The following is a 21,806-nucleotide window of genomic DNA, read 5'->3' on the forward strand; positions in this document are numbered from 1 at the left end:
GAACTCAGGAATTAATATGTAATAAACCTATTAAAATATGTAATAAAGCAAATGTTCGACAGGCAAAAAGAAGCAGGCACATGGTGATTTTTTTTTTTTTTAGCAATTTGCAACCCGTGATGTCCCCAAAAACTATGTTTTTAAAAAGCTATGCGTTTTTAACCAACATAGTAGATATATGTATATACATAAACAGTTACATTGTGGTGTAAGGATAGGTTATTGGTATTTACCATTTAGCTTTTTTGTCTTCCAAAATCCTTCATGTGATTTTAATTCATCCATTTGTCTCTTATGTAGTCTTTGATCATCATTATCTGATACAACTAAGAAATGTATATTTTTGTATTTTATATACATTAAATGATGTGCGTTGTTCCTTTGGGATAAAAACAACACTACATATCTATAACAACTTTCAGGGTAATTCTCCAATATCAGAAATAGAAAAAAAAAGGCAAAATGGGAACCTCAAGGTCTCAAAAACATCTTCCCAAACAATCATTTAGTAAAATTGTGGGGTGTATATGTTAGTATAATCACAGTCATAGAATTTCAGACTTCTTTACGTACCAATTTTTTTTTTTATAAATAAATGAAACAATTTTCTTGGTGAATTTGAAATACTAATATACATTTAAGCACCTGTTGGAATTATGTTACTCAAAGACCACCACAGAAAAACTAAATGGCCCTTGCTGTTCCCGTTGGGCTATTCTGGTACCTGCAGATCGGATTTCCGAATCCCCGGAGTGCACCAGGTGCCCCTAAACCCCAAGCATACATTGATTTTTTTTAAAAAATGTTTTCATTTGTCTTTTTTTTTACTTTTGAATGTAAGCATGAAGTGCCTATTCAAAGTGAATATTTATGGTATTTGAATAAACAATTAGACGGCCTGGTGGCTTAAATGGTTAGTACGTCAGCCTATGGGGTCCTGGATTCAAGTCCAGGTCAGTCCACCTGTGTGGAGTTTGCATGTTCTCCCCGGGCCCACGTGGGTATTCTCTGGGTAAACTGGTTTCCTCCCATATTTCAAAAACATGCATGGTCGGCTGGTTGGACACTCTAAATTGCCGCTAGGTATGGGTGCGAGTGTGCATGGTTGTATGTCTCCTTGTGCCCTGCGATTGGCTCACCACCGAGTCTGGGTGTCCCCTGCCTCTGACCCGGAGTCAGCTGGGATGGGCTCCAGCACCCCCCACAACCCTAATGAGGATAAAGCACTTCATAAAATGAATGAACGAATGAGTATTTGAATGAACAATATGTAAATCTGGTGGTTAAAAATGGTCCTGCAACCAGGATCACATTTTACATAATGCTTCTTAAATGTTATGTTTTATTTTTCATCCAATTCAGTACAGGAGATTCTACCTTCCTGTCTTGGTTTGTAACTACAAATGCATTTTATTGCCTGTTAAATAGGAGATCCACCCCAGTGTGTGTGCATTTTGAGTGGGGGGTGTAGGGGTGACTACATAACAACACCTCCACAGGTGAGCTCCTTGCTGCTTAATGTGCTTCCACTGAGGAAGTGGTGGTTTTATTTAACACTTCTAAGTGGGAAATGGAAGTTAAATTCCTTTTGTTTTATTCTTTACTGGGTTTATTGGGGAATAATGCTAAAGACCCTGTGGGTGTATTGAAACCCCCACTCCCTCTCAGAAAAAAAAACCCTTCCTCAGCCAGAGCTTGCTAATTCTTTAACCACGGTTTTTATTGAATGTTGTAGGGAAAAAAAATCTTTGGATTGTGCTGTTGTTGTGGCCTTCTCTTTTCTTTTGGGACCACCGAGACATTACAAAGACAAGGAAACTAGCCTGGGATTTGGTTAAAAAAATTAATAACCCTGTCAAATTAATTAATAATATTAAATATTATATTGACAATTAACCTACAACTTTCCCCAATTATACCATCTGCATCATTCCTCTCAAATCTTGATTGTCATTGAGGTATTTAAAAAAAAACGGACTAACCAAGAATAGGTACTTTTGGTGCATTAAACCTTATGTTGTTAAAAGGAAGTGCTAGAAAACAAGAAACTAATGTGACGCCACCCAATTCAATGTTCGACCCGCCCAAAATAGCTGGGCAAAAATCCAGACAAAAGACTTTCTGGCTAAAATGCTGTGATTCAGCGCTCAATTGTTCTCAATTTGTACATATGTTTTCACCACTTATCTTTAAACACTAGCCACCCTCAAGTCTGAAAGATGAGCTCAAGCCAGACCCTAGCGGTGGTATCCCCCAATTTGCATTGGCTGTCCTTCCAATGAACACCTTTGTCTATAACGTTCTCCCATTATTTTCTATTTTGGTTTTGAGGACTTGAGAGTGACCAGATTTGATATAAAACCACATGCTAACATGGACTTAATCAAATTTGAAAATATGCAACTTGTCCCCTTCAGACCCCCAAGAAAGTGTTTCATTTGTGTAGAATAAAAGCAAAAATAGGAATTGGGTTGCTTGAGCCTTTGTTCTGAGAATAGCAAGATATGTCCGTCTATAATGAAAATTACTCCACATCCAATTCCGTCGGCATTTTGGTGACATTAATGGAAAAATATCTTTTTTTCTTCTTCTTCTTTCACCGAACCTGCTCAAAGGCCCTGACGCCAAATTCATTTCCCGTTTGCAGTGATTTCCTGTTGTCATCTTGACAGTCATATTGATAAGGCGCGGTGACAAACAGGTGGGTCGGCCTTTTGTTTGGGGGGGAGGGAGTGAGCCACACAGTTGTCAAAAAGCATCACCTTGTAGACATTTTTGTGCGAGAGAGAGAGAAAATGTGTCCAAGTATAGTGTGTTCCAGAGTATCAGAGTGTGTATTTTGTTTGGTGTTGGGGTCTGTTTGTGCTACTGTGAATGTATGAGAATGTTTGTCTACATGAAATAGGGTATGTGTGTATGTGTGTGTGAGTAATGTGTGTCAATGTGCGTGCATGCTCCCTTCTGTTCTCAGATCAACCTGGAGGCAGCTGACCTAATTTTTCTTGTTGAAGGACCACCATTCCAGACACGTCACATGATTCTGAAAACGAATACTAACATATTAAGTAGTAAGTTTCACACTTAAATTAAATTATATATATATATATATATATATATATATATATATATATATATATATATATATATATATATATATATATATATATATATATATATATATATATATATATATATATATATATATATATATATATATATATATATATATATATATATATATATATATATATATATATATATATATATATATATATATAAAATTTATTTATTTATTTATAGGATGTCCCCCGCCTGGTGCTTGAAGTCAGCTGTGATAGGCTCCAGCAGCACCCGTGACTTGTGAGGACAAACAGTACAGAAAATGAATAATGCTGTCATTCTCACTTAATCAGTCACTCACCACGTATTGTATATCATGCACATGAGCATTGCAATACAAATTCAACTTGATGTTTCTGAGATGCTCAACAAACATTGAAAAGTGGAAAAGAGCAGCTGTAGTGCTTGTGAAAAGGTGAAGGCTCTCGAAGCCAAAGAATCACAGAACAGAAGAGCTGTGATCCTTCCATGTACCTGCCTGTCATTTTTAAATGATGGCCCACTTCCTGTGGGAGAGGGAGCGCTGTAATAGGCTCCAGATGGACTGTGTTCTGCATGTTGAACCTACAATTCTACCTTCACTAAATCAGGGAATGAACATGTGAAGGCCTATTACCGGTGTTGGGAACTTTACATTTTAAATTATTTGCAAACGTGTCGCCGGCATTTTTTCAAAAAAAATGTCCCAGAGTATGAATATAAAAATATATGTATTCATTCATTTTCCAAACTGCTTACCCTCACGATAATTGCAGGGGGTGCTGGAGCCTATCCTAGCCAACGACGGGCACCAAGCGGGAAACAACGTAAATTGATGACGAGCCAATCACAGGGCTCAAGCAGGTTGACAATCATCCATGTACATACTCATACCTGGGGGCAATTTAGAGCATTCAACCTACCTATCTGCATATTTTGGGGATTCTTGTGGAAAACTGAGTTCCCAGAGAAACCCATTAAGAACATGCAAACTCCATGCATGAATGTCTGAACCTGGGATTCCATCCTGGAAAAGCTATACTACATATATAATCATTCATTCATTTCCAGGCAGCAGTAACACACAGCAGTCAGACTAGCCAAAAAATATGAGAAAGAAATACAACGGGTGGGCTGTGGGGTGCCTCATTTAAGGATAACAGGTCTAAATAGTTCGAGACATAATATAAAACAGCCATCTTCCACGTCTGAGATGGAATAAAGTGAAAGAAAATAACACTAGTGGAAGTATACTTACTAGTAAAGATAGTGTCCTATTTTATTTTTTAGTTCTTTAGAAGTATCCTGAGTATTATCAGTGTTTACATAATGTACATGGAGTAAATAATGTCCTTGATAGAGCTTAGTGGGCAACTTTTGACCTAACATGGTTCAGTGTGTTATGGTGAGAGTAATTCAAATATAGACGTGTGTATTCTAAATGTTCATTTAAACTGGTCATGGATTATAAACCTTCAATATATAACAGTATAACACAAGACAAGCCGCCAGTGCATTATACCTTCACCACAGGAGTGAGGGTATAACTAAACTCATATCCCACATCCCAAAAGGACAGGAGTTATGAATTATCATTTTACGAACATTACTTTCTCCACTAACACGGAAAAATTCATGATTTGCCTTTTTAAATATGAGCCACCATATTTCACATTATGGTGATTCATATCAAGTCTTGTCTGTGCCAATCATTTTCCTGTTTCAATTGTTTTGGGTGGCTTTCTGCAAGGCAAATCTGTCCTCTTCCTATTTGGGGGAAATCTCTGTTCAGTATGCAGTTTGTCGTACTTGTTATGGACTTCCTACGTGTACGGAATTGAAGGGGGAAATGGTGGCTGAATAGGATTCAGTCTTTTTCCATACACACCATACTAGAAAAAAGGTCATTTTGTTCTGCTGGTTATGTCACCTCGACCCAGTCTCGATGGCGTCCTCTGAACACGAAGGCAGGTGAAAACATGCACCTTTTTTTTCCCCCAGCAATGAGCACTTCCTCCCATTTTACCAAAATAACATCCAAGTCTGAGATGCTTTTCAGACTACTCTTACACACCAAAGTGTGTGTTCACACAACACACCAAGTGTCTGTTAATGTAGCGTAATCCCTCAAGTACAGTTCTTGTAACTAAGGGAGAAAAAACAAAGTAGCTCAGGTGAGCATCAGCATGGAAGTTGAGCACATACTCGACATAGTTTGCAAAAGGAATGCATGAGTGTTTTTCCCTCGCAGGGTGTGCTTGAGGTCTTCGAGTTAGTTGAGCGCAGAGGTCTGCTTCGAATTAAAAACCACATGCTGCTTGTTTTTTTTCCCCCAGCGCACCTGGCACCGCCCGGTGACCTCACGTGCCATCAGGGAAATGATTGGCTGATTTCCACACCTTCCTCTTCTTTTCCTGTGGGCAAGACCAATAGCTTTACTGGCCATTCCACTCATAGACGAAATGTTGCTGGTAGTTAAGAAAACGTATTTGTAGTTGTTCAATGGCAAAATGCAAAATCTAGAATATATGCATAAAAACAGACTGACAGATAAAGAGAAAGGTAGGTAGACTACCTCATTGATACTAGGACCTTGTGGCGTAATGGTAGCGCGTCTGACTCCAGATCAGAAGGTTGCGTGTTCAAATCACGTCAGGGTCAACTGTAACTAGGGTTGCATTTTTCCTATATATTAGGAGGCATGGAGCTGTGTAACTTGTCTGAAACTACATGTTCTAATGTGTCAGGCACTCTGTTGTACTTTTCTGCGCTACCAAAATTCATAGAGAATGTGTATTCTTGTAGGTAGACTGCTGCTTTGAAATCAGGACCTTGTGGCGCAATGGTAGCGCGTCTGACTCCAGATCAGAAGGTTGTCTGTTCAAATCACGTCAGGGTCAACTGTAACTAAGGTTGCATTTCCCGTAGATATTTGGAGACATGGAGCTGTGCAACTTATCTGATACTACATGTTCTAATGCCTCAAGCAATGTGTTGTAATTTTCTGAGCTACCAAAATTCATACAGAATGTGTATTGTTGTAAGTAGACTGCTTCATTGAAACCAGGACCTAGTGGCGCAATGGTAGCGCGTCTGACTCCAGATCAGAAGGTTGCGTGTTCAAATCACGTCAGGGTCAACTCTGGCTGTGGTTGCATTTCTTGTCCATATTTAGTGACATGGAGCTGTGTAACTTATCTGAAACTACACGTTCTAATGTCCCAGGCACTCTTTTGTAATTTTCTGCGCTACCAAATGTCATACAGAATGTATACAGTTGTAGGTAGAATGCTTCATTGATACCAGGACCTTGTGGCGCAATGGTAGCGTGTTTGACTCCAGATCAGAAGGTTGCGTGTTCAAATCACGTCAGGGTCAACTGTAACTCAGGTTGCATTTTTCCTATATATTAGGAGGCACGGAGCTGTGTAACTTGTCTGAAACTACATGTTCTAATGTGTCAGGCACTCTGTTGTACTTTTCTGCGCTACCAAAATTCATGCAGAATGTGTATTGTTGTAGGTAGACTATGATATCAGGACCTTGTGGCGCAATGGTAGCGTGTCTGACTCCAGATCAGAGGGTTGCGTGTTCAAATCACGTCAGGGTCAACTCTGGCTATGGTTGCATTTCCTGTACATATTTGGTGACATGTAGCTGTGTATCTCATCTGAAACTACATGTTCCAATGTCTCAGGCACTCTGTTGTAATTTTCTGCGCTACCAAAGTTCATACAGAATATATACAGGTGTAGGTAGACTGTTTCATCAATATCAGGACCTTGTGGCGCAATGGTAGCGCGTCTGACTCCAGATCAGAAAGTTGCGTGTTCAAATCACGTCAGGGTCAACTTAGGCTCAGGTTGCATTTCTTCTAGATATTTGGAGACATGGAGCCATGTAACTTTTCTGAAACTACATACTCTAATGTCTTATCCATTATGTTGTGATCTTCTGCGCTACCAAAATTCATGCAGAATGTGTATTGTTGTTGGTAGACTACATCATTGATATCAGGACCTTGTGGCGCAATGGTAGCGCATCTGACTCCAGATCAGAAGGTTGCGTGTTCAAATCACGTCAGGGTCAACTGTAACTCAGGTTGCATTTTTCCTATATATTAGGAGGCATGGAGCTGTGTAACTTGTCTGAAACTATATGTTCTAATGTGTCAGGCACTCTGTTGTACTTTTCTGCGCTGCCAAAATTCATGCAGAATGTGTCTTGTTGTAAGTAGACTGTTTCATTGATATCAGGACCTTGTGGTGCAATGGTAGCATGTCTGACTCCAGATCAGAAGGTTGTGTGTTCAAATCACGTCAGGGTCAACTCTGGCTATAGTTGCATTTCGTGTGAGCGTTTGATGACATGGAGCTGTGTAACTTATCTGAAACTACATGGTCTAATGTCTCAAGCACTCTGTTGTAATTTTCTGCGCTACCGAAATTCATACAGAATGTATACAGTTGTAGGTAGACTGCTTCTTTGATATCAGGACCTTGTGGCGCAATGGTAGCGTGTCTGACTCCAGATCAGAAGGTTGCGTGTTCAAATCACGTCAGGGTCAACTCTGGCTATGGTTGCATTTCTTATACATATTTGGTGACATGGAGCTGTGTAACTTATCTGAAACTACATGTTCTAATGTCTCAGGCACTCTGTTGTAATTTTCTGCGCTACCAAAGTTCATACAGAATGTATAGTTGTAGGTAGACTGCTTCATTGATATCAGGACCTTGTGGCGTAATGGTAGCGCGTCTGACTCCAGATCAGAAGGTTGCGTGTTCAAAACACGTCAGGGTCAACTATGACTCAGGTTGCATTTTTTCGAGATATTTGGAGACATGGAGCCATGTAACTTGTCTGAAACTACATACTCTAATGTCTCATGCATTATGTTGTGATCTTCTACGCTACCAAAATTTATGCAGAATGTGTATTGTTGTAGGTAGACTGTTTCATTGATATCAGGACCTTGTGGCGCAATGGTAGCGCGTCTGACTCCAGATCAGAAGGTTGCGTGTTCAAATCACGTCAGGGTCAACTTTGGCTAGGGTTGCATTTCTTCTAGATATTTGGAGACATGGAGCCGTGTAACTTGCCTGAAACTACATACTCTAATGTCCCGTGTATTATGTTGTGATCTTCTGCGCTACCAAAATTCATGCAGAATGTGTATTGTTGTAGGTAGACTGCTAAATTGATATCAGGACCTTGTGGCGCAATGGTAGCGCGTCTGACTCCAGATCAGAAGGTTGCGTGTTCAAATCACGTCAGGGTCACCTTTTGGCTCAGGTTGCATTTTTTCGAGATATTTGGAGACATGGAGCCATGTAACTTGTCTGAAACTACATACTCTAATGTCTCATGCATTATGTTGTGATCTTCTGCGCTACCAAAATTTATGCAGAATGTGTATTGTTGTAGGTAGACTGTTTCATTGATATCAGGACCTTGTGGCGCAATGGTAGCGCGTCTGACTCCAGATCAGAAGGTTGCGTGTTCAAATCACGTCAGGGTCAACTTTGGCTAGGGTTGCATTTCTTCTAGATATTTGGAGACATGGAGCCGTGTAACTTGCCTGAAACTACATACTCTAATGTCTCATGCACTGTGTTGTGATATTCTGCGCTACCAAAATTCATGCCGAATGTGTATTGTTGTAGGTAGACTGTTTCTTTGATATCAGGACCTTGTGGCGCAATGGTAGCGCGTCTGACTCCAGATCAGAAGGTTGCGTGTTCAAATCACGTCAGGGTCAACTTTGGCTAAGATTGCATTTCTTCTAGATATTTGGAGACATGGAGCCATGTAACTTGTCTGAAACTACATACTCTAATGTCTCATGCATTATGGTGTTATCTTCTGCGCTACCAAAATTCATGCAGAATGTGTATTGTTGTAGGTAGACTCCGAAATTGATATCAGGACCTTGTGGCGCAATGGTAGCGCGTCTGACTCCAGATCAGAAGGTTGCGTGTTCAAATCACGTCAGGGTCAACTGTAACTCAGGGTGCATTTCCTGTAGATATTTGGAGACTTGGAGTTATGTAACTTATCTGAAACTGCATACTCTAATGTCTCAAGCACTATGTTGTGATTTTCTGCACTACCAAAATGTATGCAGAATGTGTATTGTTGTAGGTAGACTACATCATTGATATCAGGACCTTGTGGTGCAATGGTAGTGTGTCTGACTCCAGATCAGAAGGTTGCGTGCATGGGTTCTCTGGTTCTCTGGTTTCTTCCCACATTCCAAAAATATTCATTTCAGGCTGATTGGACACTCTGAATTGCCCCCAAAGTCTGGGTGTGAGTGTGCATGGGTGTTCACATCTCCTTGTTCCCTTCGATCGGGTGGCCACCGATTCTGGTTGTCCCCCGCTTCTGCCCCGGATTCAGCTGGGTTAGGCTCCAGCACCCCCCACGACCCTAATGAGGATAAAGCATTCCAGAAAATGAGATGAGATGTAGTATCTATTTAATCTTGTAGAAAAATAAATTTTAAACAATCAGAAAAAATTCAATAGGATAAAGGTGCATTTTTATGAATTTTCTGGGGATTAAATTAGCTTGTTTAAAGTGTCGAATGTTTGAAGTTTAATCCACAAAATGCTATTGCACGCCACGCCTGAGTAGCATTTCTGCTTAACAGCTCCAAAATGAAAGCTTCAACTGCAGGCTTCAAACCTCCTTAGTGGGTTTTCCATGTTATCCCTATGCATGTGTAGCTTTTCTCCAGATAATCCGCTTTCTTCCCTCGAGCAAAAATTGTGTATAATAGGTCAGTCAAACCCAGTAAATTGTGACTGAAAGTATGTGTTTTGTCTATTTTGGGTCTGGAATTGGCCGAGAAAATCAGCAATGGCAGAACTCCCAAGTTGAAGTGGTACAGATAATAGATGGATGATGATTTCAATGATTACATGTGATTTTTGGATCACCTATCACCTTTCAAATTACAACTTTGCTTTTGTTTCAGCGTTTTGGCAGTTTAGTCGGCTTCTGAGGAACTCCTCTACTTTCCTCCAGGCGAGGACCTCGGCGCAGGCGTGGGCTTGGGGCTCGCCACCCCACTTGACAACGATACGCAGGAAGCCATGCAGACAAGAAGGGCAGTAAGGCCCAAAGGGTGGCTCCAAGAGATGTCCAGCCCGCGGGTAGCAAACATTCTCCACGTTGTTTTTCCCAGCTCGCCTGAAAGAGAGCCCAAAATTGAATTTATTAATAAAGAATGCTGTTATGTTTAAAAAAAAAAAGTTGCATCATTTGAAGGCAAAAAAAGTTTCAACATGTACTATGTCAACTATGTAGCATTAATTTAGACCCAGTGACAGAGTGATAAGCACGTCGGCCTCACTATTTTGGGGTCGAGGGTTCAATCCCAGAGTTTGGATTTGCATTTAATTATCCTTTTCTTGGAAAGCAAATAATTGAGAAGCAAAGCAGTGGGCCAATTAATGTAATTTAGCTTCTGAATGATTTCTCTGTCCAAAAACCTTAATGATCCAAAAACCCAACAGATTTTAAATGAAATTATCGAATTTGTCAGGTACCCAAACCATTTTATACCATTGTAAATCGATTGCTGCAAATCCCCCTAAAAAACATTCAATTGCCAGGGTTATTAAAAACTTCTCCGAAATTGAGATTTCTTATAAAACAATCTGGATAAACTGAAATATTGAATATGTAAAAACTGATAAAAAGTAGGCAATTGCCTCAATGTGGCCGCCAGGTCTTCCATGTAGCCCCGGGTATCATAGTTGAGATCATCCTCAGAAGTCAGGAGGAGGAAATGTGCGTTAGATTTCTCCACAGGGATGAGGCTTTCCCTGTTCTCGTTACTATTGGGATCACCGCTGCCAAATTTGACGATGTTGGCACCGTCCGAAGTCGGTATTATTTTGTCTAAGTCCACACTCAACGAGGAGAGGACCCTTTGGCCGCGGTAGTGGAGGGGGGCTCCGATGTTGGCACTGCAGGCGTTGATCCCCACCACTGCACGCACACCCGGCACGAAGGATGCCAGGGACAGGGCGATGTCACCCGCTTTGGAACGCCCAATGACACCTAAACCATCGCTGCCCACCTTGAAGTACAGACAACTAGGCATGAGACACTGAATATGCCAACATTATTTTTGGGCAGCAAACATACAAAAATCATGCAGGTTCATTGTTTGTCATCAGGGATGCAAATGACAGTTTCAAGTTAAGGTCAGACTTTTGAAGTACAATGGGGTGGAGATGTCTAAATTCTTTTTATGATCACCTTAGGGTGTTTTTGTAAAAGACGTAAAGCGTCCTCTAAATAGTCCAGCTCCATGTGCTTCATTTTGGAGGGTTTGTCATAAAAAAGGCCCACGGTTAGAACGACAAAACCTTTGCTGGCCAACAGGCCGGCTCGCTTCTCGGATGCAAAGGTGCACAAATCCAGCACTCCCGGGAACGGACCTTCACCTGAGGTATGAATACACATCCAAATGAAGACATGGTTTTAAAATTTGGTTTGGATTACGGCTTTAAATGAGGCTTTCAAACCTGGTGGTGTAAACAACACCGCGCTGCACTTTTCAAGATTGACGACCTCCCGAGTGACACCCTCACCCATTAGGACCCTCTCATTAATAGCCTCTGCCAAGGCACGCCCACATTCTTCCTCCTCCACGTCCACACCGTCATGCACTGAAAACCTGACCATGTGGGGCCTGACTGCTTTACTCCAATGGAAGTACTTGTGGGGTGTGGCAGGCTGCATGGACCACAAGAGCCCCATGGGCTCCACCCCTTCATAGGTACCACATAGGGCGGCGTCCCGGTGGAGGTCCAACTCCCCGTTGCCATCTGCCCGGTAGATGGCCATGGAACGGAAGACAATCCCTCGCTCGTCGGTGGCCTGGGCCCTCAGGGTAACCACCTGCCTGGACCCGAGACCATCCACTTTCACATGGACGGGCTCGTCGAAAAGGCAACGGGCACTTGGGAGAAGACGGAGGCATACTTGAGCCGACATGCTGGACAAAACAAACGTAAGTGAGGAAGCGTCCCTCACTACACACACTGTTTTAAACTTTTTGCAGAGGAAAAAAAGTATGTGCAGAATGTAAAGATTAACATTATTATTGCTTCGGATGATTTTGCCTTTTGAAAATTCCTACTTACCTGGAGAAAAATGTGCACACCCGCTATGAAATCTAGTTTATATTTGCTTCTGTACTAGGAAGAACAGCAGGGACTTCGGACACCGTCAACTCCGAGTTGAGTTCAAGGACAAGAGCTGTCAATGTGCGTCATAATTTATCCGCAAAACTAGAATTTCAACACATTTTACTTAGCTAACAAGTGTTAAACCAGATAGTTATAGAAGACCCTTTAAAAGTATTTCCAAAAGACAAATTTTAAAGAAAAAAAATACCTCCGTGGGCGAGGTTGTGTAAAGTTTGACGTGCAAGTTCAACTCGGGAGGTTGCAGGGTTCCCTTACCTACGGACTGGAATGTAGGACCGCATCCACGCATGTGCAAACAAAACTTTATGAATTAACAGAAATATTCATATTACTCTCATAAAACACAATCTTTTTCATAATTGTCAATGCAATTATCTTGTGGTGGGAAATGTGCAGACACATTCGTATTATAATAGTATTTTAATACGAATGTGTCTGCACATTTGCCATTTCAGGGTGTCCGGGGTAGGCTCCGATAGGCTCCAGCTGCCGAAGGGGGAAATGAATAAACTGGCTCTTTTTCATTCATATAAGTGTGTTTCACTAGAGTTTAGTACATTTATTTTTATACATATTATTTGTATTAAAATGTCATAGAAAAAAAGAAATCAAATATTGAACTGTCAGTAATGGTTTGACAAATTTGGCACTACAAATTGACGTCACTTCTGCTTGTCGAGGACATAGCAGTAGGTTCACATTGAATTGCAGCTAAGTACTAGTGTAGCTTTTATCGGAAAAATCCCAACTTGCGTGACGCCGCACGCTTGACGTTGCGTATAAACCAGTGTATTTCATTTACGATGAGAATCGTCATAGGTATGTATGTAAGTTATTTGGCATTATAATTATATGACCAGTCAAGGTTTCATATGCGACCTGCTAGTTTTTCTTAGCATTATGACATTTGTTTTGCATTTTTTTTCTTCTGAAAGTTAGAACCTTCACATACTAATACTAGAAAAAAAGCCCATCATTTTATTTAGCAAAGTGTTTCTTACGGAGGTTGACTTGTTTTGTAATTGCATTACGCGCATGCGCAGTTTTATGACAGGGTTTGGTACTCTTTAACCCAGCTCATGGGTCACTCTAGAATTAGAAGTAATTTTACGTCCCACCCAATATATTTTGTCTAATCAACATGAAAGATAGTAAATCAAGTAATTTATATGTATATTATTATGTTTTAAAAACACTACTTTCTAAAATGACTCCTTTTAAAGCCCAAATGCCCTCCAATAGTGCAATAACCTTTGTATTACACTAAGGGTCTGAATTCTAAGGTTCCTCACCCCACTCCATCCCTCTCTTATCTTTTAGGAGGTGGATCTGGATTTGTGGGACGTGAGTTAACTCGGCTCCTCCGATCCAACGGCCATGAAGTCACTGTGATTTCCCGCAATCCCGGTCCTGGTAGGATAACATGGGTAAGATGTTTTAATGGATGCTGCATAGCATCACAACCTAACTCATCCTTTTTACATTGGTCAGGGTGAGTTGGAGTCATCTGGCCTCCCACCATGTGAGGGCGCTGTCAATTTAGCAGGGGAGAATCTTATGAACCCACTACGATGGTAAATATCACGATTTATCCTTAGAAAATGCAATCATCTACATAGCCTAATAAGTGGGGAATAGAAGTAAACAGTACAAAAATTGGATTTTGTTTGTTATAGGTGGAATGAAAACTACAAGAAGGATATGTATACCAGTCGCATTGACAGCACAAAATCTTTGGTTGATGCGATCACAGCATCTTCCAGTCCTCCCCACTCGTGGGTCCTGGTGTCAGGCGTAGGTTCGTTATCCGTTGGAAACATCAATTTGGTGCTGAATGCAAAAAGAGCAACTTTTGGTTTGTAACTACAGCGTGCTACAAGCCGAGCCTGACGTCAGAGTACACAGAGGACAGTGAGTGGACGCCGTTCGATTTCCTCTCTAGGCTGGTCAAAGAGTGGGAAGCTGCTGCGCTATTGCCAGAAAGTTTGACAAAGACCACCAAGCAAGTTGTCATCAGGCCCGGTATGTAAGAAATGAGATATTGTATACTGTATTTTTTGGAAATAAGACACACCTGGATATAAGTCGACTTTGCCAAATGATGCACAATGAAGAGGCAAACTGATTAAAATACTATTAGAAATGCAATAAACATGCTGTTTCCTCATCCCTCCCCTAGGGGCAGTGTTGGGACGTGATGGTGGCGCCATGAAGCAGATGCTTCTTCCTTTCTGGCTCGGCTTGGGCGGTACCCTGGGCTCCGGCCGACAACCCTTCCCATGGATCCATGTGTCGGACTTGGCTGGCATCATAGCTCAATCGCTAGAGCCCCCACCTTCCTCAGACCCACCCACCAGCACGCCACCTTCCTCCCCCTTGGTCCTCAACGGTGTGGCACCGACCATCAACACCAACTATGAATTCACCAAAGAGCTTGGGAGGCTGCTGAGACGTCCCACCATCTTTCCAGTACCCGCCTTCATGCTCAACACTGTGCTGGGCTCAGAGAGAGCCGTTGTACTGGCTCAGGGGCAGAAGGTGGTACCTAAAAGGACTTTAGAGACTGGATTCCAGTACAAGTACCCAGACTTGACATCAGCTCTTAAAGAAATTGTTGCTAGTTAAAATTATAAAAAATACTCCTCTGCATCTAAAAATCTCATAGGAGGGATAGTGTAAACCCCCTAAACAAGAATTGGGGTTGCAACTCTATTGCAAGAATTATTCCTTCTTCAGGGTAATTCGTTTAACTGAACTGAAATCTGCATTTTAAATGAGTTCATAATAATAAAGTGGATATATACATTCAAAGACTTGTTTTAAATGTGCAATAAATTTTGAGGTTAGTTAGCATTTGAATTAAGAGTTAAGGTGTTGAGCCCAAGCCTGAACCCGATCCGACCCAAAATTCGGATTAGGTCTAAAATGTCAATCATTACTTCGGGTTTGGGTGGGGACGGGCTGGGCTTCTCTCTCGCTGAAAAAAGTACTATAATAAAACAGTGTGTTCTCTCCTGCTGACCGGTTGTACTGGTAAAATTGAGTTTTGGAAAAGTTTCAAATTGATTGTTGAATATGCTAGAGATATTTGCATTGGCTTTGCTGAATGTAGTCAATGTGGTGCTTTGCTCTCATACGAGAGTAAAAAGACTGTCAACTCGACGCTGAGCATGCAGTTAAACAGTTGAAACTGTCAAACATCTATATTATATAAAAGATGTAAATGTTTATACAGTCTTGTTAACTTAGATTTTGTTACAAAAGACAGACTTTAATGTGTTATCATGAATCACGCCTTCTACGGACTCCCAAAAAAATGAAATTTCGGGTTTACTTCGGGCTTGGGCCTGCAAGTCAAGTTAATTCCAGGGGTTTGGTCCGGGTCGGATCGGATTTCTTCGGCCCAATCTAACCTCTAATTTAAATGTTAACGTCCGTAACAAGGGTTCGCAACAGTTCTGATTGTCTGAATGAGTTGAGAGCGGCAAAGTGAAGTAAAAAGTTGGAGTTGCGCCTTAATGAAAACAATACAATGTTAAAATCCTTAGCAGCACGTTGCTACAGTTTATTATCATACCATTGATTCCTCATCATCGTCGTCGTTAACTAGAGGAATTCGGTCACCCCATTCGCTGCTCCGGGCACAGCGATACACATCTCTGAATGGGAAGGAACAATATCATAACAATCAGAAAAGGAAATATTAACTTACTTAAAGGCTACTAACACAATGGGAGTTAGATTTCAACTGCTAATTTCCTTAACAGGACATTAACTTACCGTCCATGTTTGTTTTGAGTCACAACCATATGTTCCAGACGCCCGTTGGGGCAACATAAGCGGCAGTGAACATGCCTCGTTCTGGCCTGCACAGGCCCGATCAGCCTGGGCCAATATACCAACTCTTCGGCCTCGGATCTTTGCTGGTCTCGGGTTATAATCAGGTAGCTAAATTTCTCTGTCTGACTGTTGTGCTAAAACAATACAATTGGAACTTAGCAGGTTAATGAGTTCCTTTCCATGGGTTGTATACGAAAAAATTTAAATACCCCGCTTAGTGGCATATAGAGCTGCTGGAAGTTGCAAGGCACGACAAACTGTAGTGTCAGTTTGGGACACGTGGCTTCGTGAGGACACTTAAAAAAAAAAAAAAGCAATGTGATGAATCTCGACATATTAAATCAGCAATAATAAATGATTTAAAAAAAAGTACCGGAGCAAAGATAGATGCTGGTCTGTCATCATGGATGGTTTTGTCTTTGTGGTGTAGTACAGCGTCTCGGGCCTCCATTAGTATCTGATGGCCCTCTTTAGTGCCATTTTCCACTAATAACTGAAATGAGGAAAAAATGGTTTCATTATTTTATAGTGTGTGTGTATGTATGGAAAAATATTTCACTATTTTTTTACTAAAATCACGATCTCGATTTTATCACGATTTGATTTTGGGGGTGGGGTTATTTATTCTAGTGCAGGGGTAGGGAACCTATGGCTCGGGAGCCACATTTGATGGGTGCATATGGCTCTTTACTAACCTGTAAGGTAAACTATGGAAACTGCTGGTGAGAAAGCGCAGGAATAGAAGCGTTACTTTGGTATTATGGCATTGACACTACTCCCAGCGCCTTATAATATTTTTTTTCATTACACTCTTTTGCATGGATTTTCTCATTGATACTCATTGATTGCAACAACGTAACAATGTTGTCAAAAAAAAACTCTGAGACTTTTTGTACTTTAAAAGTGGTAAAGTGACTAAAAAGACACACATTTTCATGTATGTTGACGTTTAAATTCGGAGTATGGCTCTCAAGGATTAACATTTAAAATAATATGAATTGTTTATGGCTCTTTCCATCAAAAAAGTTTCCGACCCCTGTTCTAGTGTTTCGTCCGTTGTGGTGTCCAAAATTATCTGCCAAAAACTCATACATGTTACATATATATATTCTGAGAATAAATTTGTATTATTACGATAGTCAAGTCGGACTTATAATATAATGTAGTCATTTTAACAATCTAATTTCGTCATCTCGCACACCCCTAATTTGAATCGGTGCTACTCACCAGGTATGTGGCAGTCTTTCTCCACAGCGTGACCACAGCCTCTTCCCGATCTTTTTTGTTGGGGATTTCGGACAACGTGAAAGCCGACGACACCAAGTCAAACTGCACCTAAGAGGATGAAAGTGTTCCTTTTTTTTAGCTGTCTGCTCAAACGTTAACCCCCCACCCAAAAGCTGAACCCCTCACCTTGGGTGACACTGGGAGAAACTGCCTAAAGTAAACATGTTTTATGTGATCTTCAGCGTTGTCATTGTCACCTTCTCAATCAAAGAACACCAATGAGTTCCTCCTTTCAGTTGATGCCTCTTATTTGTGTACATGTACCTTTAAGAAGTCGTTCTGCCAGAATGTTCATGGGCCTTGAGCTGTCCACACAAACCAACTCCTTCAATGTGTCAGGCCAACAAGCATGAGATGCCCTGTGGGATCACAAAAGAGAACTGGATTTTTGATTAAATTTCAATTAGCAGTGTAAAGTTAATTCATTAAATATCATTGATGGTGGTTGAGCCCCCCCCCCCCCCATTTAAATTGGGAGGGCTTTTCATGATATTCACCCAAGTGAATTGGCCCAAAAAGAAAAGTGGATCCATGTTATCTTACAAGATGAATACTAAATTCATCACTGATGTGTTTGCTTGAATTTTAGCCATTAAAAACAGTATACACCATTTTCACTACTGTTGAAAAATAGCCAAAATCCTCTTACCAGGCCACTGTTCCCAGGCCAGACCCAAAATCCAGAAGGGATTGAGGAGAAAATGAGGGATCACGTACTTTTATCTGAAACCAACAAGAACAGCAAGTGTATTTTTTTTTATTTCTACTCATAGCTTTTTAAACGGACCTCGTTAAGAGCCCTCCTCACGGCAGCGTAGCCACCAGCAATTTGGGCTGCCATGTAAACCACGCCAAGCTCCTCATCATATCTTTGAGAAGAAAAAAAACTGTTACACCTAAAATGAAAACATGAATGGTATGACGATAATGATGTGTTTTTGAGTACTTCAATGGTGTCCAGTGATAAAATTCCCGCCGAAGTTCTGACAATACTTTTCGGTGAATGCGGTCGCTCACTGCTTGCTCATCAAAATCTACAATGCAAAAAAAAAAAAAGACAAAAAAAATCAAAAATCCATATTTATATATTTGTAGATGTCAATATATTCGACTACCTACCTCCACCTTTCTCCACAGCCTTTTTCCAAAGTTCCTTCTCCAGACCCAAGGCCTTTTTCCTTACTGTTGAGTCCTCAGCAGCTCGCTTCCTGCTCCAAAGGTAATTGGTCAGCTTGTGAGCACGGTCAGGAAGATGTAGTACCTGAGCCCCTAAGCCATTGCAAAATATTAATATCAGTGATTAGATCACAACATTGACATCAAGAAATCTAAAAAAAACATTTCATAAAGCAAAGTAAAATTGGTTGGAAAAATTTAGTTTCACCGGTTAGTTAGTGTATCGGCCTCACGGTCCAAGGTCTGGGGTTCTATTCCAGGTTAGTCCACCTATGTGGAATTTGCATGTTCTCCCTAACCCTGCGTGGGTTTTGTCCAGGTACTCTGGTTTCCTCCCACATTCCAAAGACATGCATGGTAGGCTGGTTGGATGCTCTAACTTGACTCTATGTATGAGTGTGAGCGTGAATGGTTGTATGTCTCCTCATGCCCTGCGATTGGCTGGCCACAGGTTCAGGGTGTCCCCTGCCTTGTGCCCAAAAATCAGCTGGTATAGGCTCCAGCACCCCCACGACCCTAGAAAATGAATGAATAAATGAATAAAGAAAAAAAAGTCCCCAGACTTACTGTCGATGATTGAGCGGGCAGCAATCTGGAGTTCCAAAGGCAGACGTAATGTTTTGAGGTGGGTCACCCCTGGATGTTTTTTATGTGGTTCTCCTCTGAGGAAATCTGGTTTGGATTGGGGTTTGGGAGCTGAACTTACATTCTGGAGATAAAATTCAGAATCAAATGAGTTATTGGTCCAAGTCAAGTACTATTGTAACTTAGTGCATAACAATTAGTATTCCTGTTTAAGTTTTGTGTTATGTTGACCAATTAGTATGTCAAATTGGCATAATTAATCGCCTACATTTTTTCTATTAATGCACAGCGCAAACACGTCACAATCGTAATGCATAAATATAAATTAAAAAATGCAAAAAAAATCCATCTATAGTTCTGAATTTGTCACAAAAATGAATATGCTGCGTTCAATGACACTCAACAAAAAACTGCATTTACCCTGCTCGTGGCGATTCTCCTCACAACGTTCGCCCGCTGATTTATGAGGCAAGTAACGTAGCTCCTGGTAGCCATTTGACTCTTTAAAATTCCATGATATTATTAAGAATATAATAACATTGAAACCTCTCACTATACCTGTGGTTACATTTACTGAATCCGTCTGCAAAATAACTCCCTCCGCTCAGTGAGGCTGAACTTTTGTTCCTATACACTACAGAAAAAAAGTCTCAGTCAAAGCCTTCTTTTTGATGATTAAACATATTAAACAAACTTTGTACTTATGTTTACATTTATTTTAAAAAGAATCGAACTCAAATATTTGGCTTTCATTTTCTCTGGCCACTTTACATTACTAGTGGTTGGCATACAATTTAGTGCTGCATTACCGCCACCCACTGGTATGGAATAGAAGTATTAAATAAAACCCAACAACTGCACAGGTTGCATTTTCTGCAGCCAAGGAGCTGTCTGAAACTTGATGTTCTAATGTCTCAAGCACCTTGTTGTAATTTCTGTGCTACCAAAATGAATGCAGAATGTTTATTATTGTAGGTAGTCTACTATCAGGACCTTGTGGCGCAATGGTAGCGCGTCTGACTCCAGATCAGAAGGATGCGTGTTCAAATCATGTCAAGGTCATCTCTGACTTTGGTTGCATTTCTTGTACATATTTGGTGACATGGAGCTGTTTGGCTTGTCTGAAACTTTATGTTCTAATGTCCCAAGCACTATGTTGTGATCTTCTGAGCTACCAAAGTTCGTGCAGAATGTTGTAGGTAGACCAATTTATGAACGTCGGGACCGTGTGGCGCAATGGTAGCGCGTCTGACTCCAGATCAGAAGGTTACGTGTTCAAATCACGTCAGGGTCAATCTCTGCAGAGGTTGCAGTTTTTGCAGACCCGGAGCTGTGAAGCTGGTCTTAAACTTGATGTTCTATCTAATGTCTCAAGCGCATTGTTGTAATCTGCGCTACCGAAATTCATGCAAAGTTTATTGTTGAAGGTAGATGACATCATTGACATCATTGACATCATCGAAGCGATTGACATCGGGACCTTGTGGCGCAATGGTAGCGCGTCTGACTCCAGATCAGAAGGTTGTGTGTTCAAATCACGTCAGGGTCAACTGTAACTCAGGTTGCATTTCCCGTAGGAATTTGGAGACATAGTGCTGTGCAACTTATCTGAAACTACATGTTCCAATGCCTCAAGCAATCTTTTGTTATTTTCTGCGCTACCAAAATTCATACAGAATATATACAGGTGTAGGTGTAGGTACTTCATTGATACTAAGACCTTGTGGCACAATGGTAGCGCGTCTGACTCCAGATCAGGAGGTTGCGTGTACAAATCACGTCAGGGTCAACTATAACTCAGGTTGCATTTCTTGTAGATATCTGGAGACATGGAACTGTGTAACTTATCTGAAACTACATGTTCTAATGTGTCAGGCACTCTGTTGTACTTTTCTGCGCTACCAAAACTCATGCAGAATGTGTATTTTTGTAGGTAGAATGCTTCATTGACACCGGGACCTTGTGGCGCAATGGTAGCGTGTCTGACTCCAGATCAGAAGGTTGCGTGTTCAAATCACGTCAGGGTCAACTTTGGCTCAGGTTGCATTTCTCCTAGATATTTGAAGGCATGGAGCTGTGTAACTTGACTGAAACTACATAGTCAAATGTCTCAAGCACTATGTTGTGATGTTCTGTGCTATCAAAATTCATGCAGAATGTGTCTTTTTGTAGGTAGACTGCTCCATTGACACCAGGACCTTGTGGCGAATGGTAGCGTGTCTGACTCCAGATCAGAAGGTTGCGTGTTCAAATCACGTCAGGGTCAACTCTGGCTATGGTTGCATTTCTTGTACATATTTGGTGACATGGAGCTGTGTAACTTATCTGAAACTACATTTTCTAATGTCTCAGGCACTCTGTTGTAATTTTCTGCGCTACCAAAATTCATACAGAATGTATACGGTTGTAGGTAGAATGCTTCATTGATACCAGGACCTTGTGGCGCAATGGTAGCGTGTCTGACTCCAGATCAGAAGGTTGCGTGTTCAAATCACGTCAGGGTCAACTGTAACTCAGGTTGCATTTCTTGTACATATTTGGAGACATGGAGCTGTGTAACTTGTCTGAAACTACATGTTCTAATGTGTC

The 21,806-nt window shown here is 41.0% G+C and overlaps 3 protein-coding genes and 21 non-coding genes across 28 annotated transcripts; 22 read left to right on the forward strand and 2 right to left on the reverse strand.

The window, feature by feature from the left end:
* The first annotated feature begins 5,688 nt into the window (after positions 1-5,688).
* On the forward strand, positions 5,689-5,760 carry trnaw-cca (transfer RNA tryptophan (anticodon CCA)). Its single transcript has one exon. It is a non-coding gene; the product is annotated as a tRNA-Trp (tRNA).
* Positions 5,761-5,927: 167 nt separating this feature from the next.
* Positions 5,928-5,999, forward strand: trnaw-cca (transfer RNA tryptophan (anticodon CCA)). Its single transcript has one exon. It is a non-coding gene; the product is annotated as a tRNA-Trp (tRNA).
* Positions 6,000-6,166: 167 nt separating this feature from the next.
* trnaw-cca (transfer RNA tryptophan (anticodon CCA)) lies at positions 6,167-6,238 on the forward strand. The gene has a single exon. It is a non-coding gene; the product is annotated as a tRNA-Trp (tRNA).
* A 167-nt stretch (positions 6,239-6,405) lies between these two features.
* trnaw-cca (transfer RNA tryptophan (anticodon CCA)) lies at positions 6,406-6,477 on the forward strand. The gene has a single exon. It is a non-coding gene; the product is annotated as a tRNA-Trp (tRNA).
* A 161-nt stretch (positions 6,478-6,638) lies between these two features.
* Positions 6,639-6,710, forward strand: trnaw-cca (transfer RNA tryptophan (anticodon CCA)). Its single transcript has one exon. It is a non-coding gene; the product is annotated as a tRNA-Trp (tRNA).
* A 167-nt stretch (positions 6,711-6,877) lies between these two features.
* Positions 6,878-6,949, forward strand: trnaw-cca (transfer RNA tryptophan (anticodon CCA)). The gene has a single exon. It is a non-coding gene; the product is annotated as a tRNA-Trp (tRNA).
* A 167-nt stretch (positions 6,950-7,116) lies between these two features.
* trnaw-cca (transfer RNA tryptophan (anticodon CCA)) lies at positions 7,117-7,188 on the forward strand. Its single transcript has one exon. It is a non-coding gene; the product is annotated as a tRNA-Trp (tRNA).
* A 167-nt stretch (positions 7,189-7,355) lies between these two features.
* trnaw-cca (transfer RNA tryptophan (anticodon CCA)) lies at positions 7,356-7,427 on the forward strand. The gene has a single exon. It is a non-coding gene; the product is annotated as a tRNA-Trp (tRNA).
* Positions 7,428-7,594: 167 nt separating this feature from the next.
* On the forward strand, positions 7,595-7,666 carry trnaw-cca (transfer RNA tryptophan (anticodon CCA)). Its single transcript has one exon. It is a non-coding gene; the product is annotated as a tRNA-Trp (tRNA).
* Positions 7,667-7,831: 165 nt separating this feature from the next.
* trnaw-cca (transfer RNA tryptophan (anticodon CCA)) lies at positions 7,832-7,903 on the forward strand. The gene has a single exon. It is a non-coding gene; the product is annotated as a tRNA-Trp (tRNA).
* Positions 7,904-8,070: 167 nt separating this feature from the next.
* Positions 8,071-8,142, forward strand: trnaw-cca (transfer RNA tryptophan (anticodon CCA)). The gene has a single exon. It is a non-coding gene; the product is annotated as a tRNA-Trp (tRNA).
* A 167-nt stretch (positions 8,143-8,309) lies between these two features.
* trnaw-cca (transfer RNA tryptophan (anticodon CCA)) lies at positions 8,310-8,381 on the forward strand. The gene has a single exon. It is a non-coding gene; the product is annotated as a tRNA-Trp (tRNA).
* A 168-nt stretch (positions 8,382-8,549) lies between these two features.
* trnaw-cca (transfer RNA tryptophan (anticodon CCA)) lies at positions 8,550-8,621 on the forward strand. Its single transcript has one exon. It is a non-coding gene; the product is annotated as a tRNA-Trp (tRNA).
* A 167-nt stretch (positions 8,622-8,788) lies between these two features.
* Positions 8,789-8,860, forward strand: trnaw-cca (transfer RNA tryptophan (anticodon CCA)). The gene has a single exon. It is a non-coding gene; the product is annotated as a tRNA-Trp (tRNA).
* A 167-nt stretch (positions 8,861-9,027) lies between these two features.
* On the forward strand, positions 9,028-9,099 carry trnaw-cca (transfer RNA tryptophan (anticodon CCA)). The gene has a single exon. It is a non-coding gene; the product is annotated as a tRNA-Trp (tRNA).
* Positions 9,100-9,997: 898 nt separating this feature from the next.
* Positions 9,998-12,719, reverse strand: LOC144201580 (acyl-coenzyme A thioesterase 3-like). 5 transcript variants are annotated; one of them, XM_077724316.1, is made up of 6 exons: positions 12,585-12,718; positions 12,264-12,378; positions 11,643-12,115; positions 11,374-11,561; positions 10,821-11,191; positions 9,998-10,296 (listed from the first exon to the last, which is right to left on the reverse strand). In XM_077724316.1, exons 3-6 carry the CDS (start codon positions 12,112-12,114, stop codon positions 10,059-10,061), a joined length of 1,269 nt encoding a protein of 422 aa, XP_077580442.1. In that variant the 5' UTR covers position 12,115; positions 12,264-12,378; positions 12,585-12,718; the 3' UTR covers positions 9,998-10,058. The 5 variants fall into 5 exon arrangements, with proteins under 5 accessions (XP_077580442.1, XP_077580440.1, XP_077580441.1 ...); XM_077724314.1 differs by having other exon boundaries at positions 12,517-12,693; XM_077724315.1 differs by having other exon boundaries at positions 12,264-12,410; positions 12,517-12,693.
* Positions 12,720-12,990: 271 nt separating this feature from the next.
* sdr39u1 (short chain dehydrogenase/reductase family 39U, member 1) lies at positions 12,991-14,968 on the forward strand. Its single transcript, XM_077724309.1, has 6 exons — positions 12,991-13,148; positions 13,650-13,756; positions 13,821-13,903; positions 14,006-14,127; positions 14,199-14,351; positions 14,509-14,968. Exons 1-6 carry the CDS (start codon positions 13,133-13,135, stop codon positions 14,952-14,954), a joined length of 927 nt encoding a protein of 308 aa, XP_077580435.1. The 5' UTR covers positions 12,991-13,132; the 3' UTR covers positions 14,955-14,968.
* Positions 14,969-15,864: 896 nt separating this feature from the next.
* mettl17 (methyltransferase like 17) lies at positions 15,865-19,985 on the reverse strand. Its single transcript, XM_077724438.1, has 13 exons — positions 19,638-19,985; positions 19,200-19,341; positions 18,576-18,725; positions 18,403-18,490; positions 18,244-18,325; positions 18,106-18,179; positions 17,721-17,815; positions 17,583-17,653; positions 17,397-17,504; positions 16,543-16,662; positions 16,379-16,465; positions 16,110-16,303; positions 15,865-15,988 (listed from the first exon to the last, which is right to left on the reverse strand). Exons 1-13 carry the CDS (start codon positions 19,710-19,712, stop codon positions 15,901-15,903), a joined length of 1,374 nt encoding a protein of 457 aa, XP_077580564.1. The 5' UTR covers positions 19,713-19,985; the 3' UTR covers positions 15,865-15,900.
* Positions 19,986-20,207: 222 nt separating this feature from the next.
* Positions 20,208-20,279, forward strand: trnaw-cca (transfer RNA tryptophan (anticodon CCA)). Its single transcript has one exon. It is a non-coding gene; the product is annotated as a tRNA-Trp (tRNA).
* A 160-nt stretch (positions 20,280-20,439) lies between these two features.
* Positions 20,440-20,511, forward strand: trnaw-cca (transfer RNA tryptophan (anticodon CCA)). The gene has a single exon. It is a non-coding gene; the product is annotated as a tRNA-Trp (tRNA).
* A 183-nt stretch (positions 20,512-20,694) lies between these two features.
* trnaw-cca (transfer RNA tryptophan (anticodon CCA)) lies at positions 20,695-20,766 on the forward strand. The gene has a single exon. It is a non-coding gene; the product is annotated as a tRNA-Trp (tRNA).
* Positions 20,767-20,934: 168 nt separating this feature from the next.
* trnaw-cca (transfer RNA tryptophan (anticodon CCA)) lies at positions 20,935-21,006 on the forward strand. The gene has a single exon. It is a non-coding gene; the product is annotated as a tRNA-Trp (tRNA).
* A 167-nt stretch (positions 21,007-21,173) lies between these two features.
* trnaw-cca (transfer RNA tryptophan (anticodon CCA)) lies at positions 21,174-21,245 on the forward strand. The gene has a single exon. It is a non-coding gene; the product is annotated as a tRNA-Trp (tRNA).
* A 405-nt stretch (positions 21,246-21,650) lies between these two features.
* Positions 21,651-21,722, forward strand: trnaw-cca (transfer RNA tryptophan (anticodon CCA)). The gene has a single exon. It is a non-coding gene; the product is annotated as a tRNA-Trp (tRNA).
* The last annotated feature ends 84 nt before the right edge of the window (positions 21,723-21,806 follow it).

The sequence above is a fragment of the Stigmatopora nigra genome, chromosome 9 (genome assembly GCF_051989575.1).
Source record: "Stigmatopora nigra isolate UIUO_SnigA chromosome 9, RoL_Snig_1.1, whole genome shotgun sequence".
Classification (NCBI taxonomy): Eukaryota; Metazoa; Chordata; class Actinopteri; order Syngnathiformes; family Syngnathidae; genus Stigmatopora; species Stigmatopora nigra.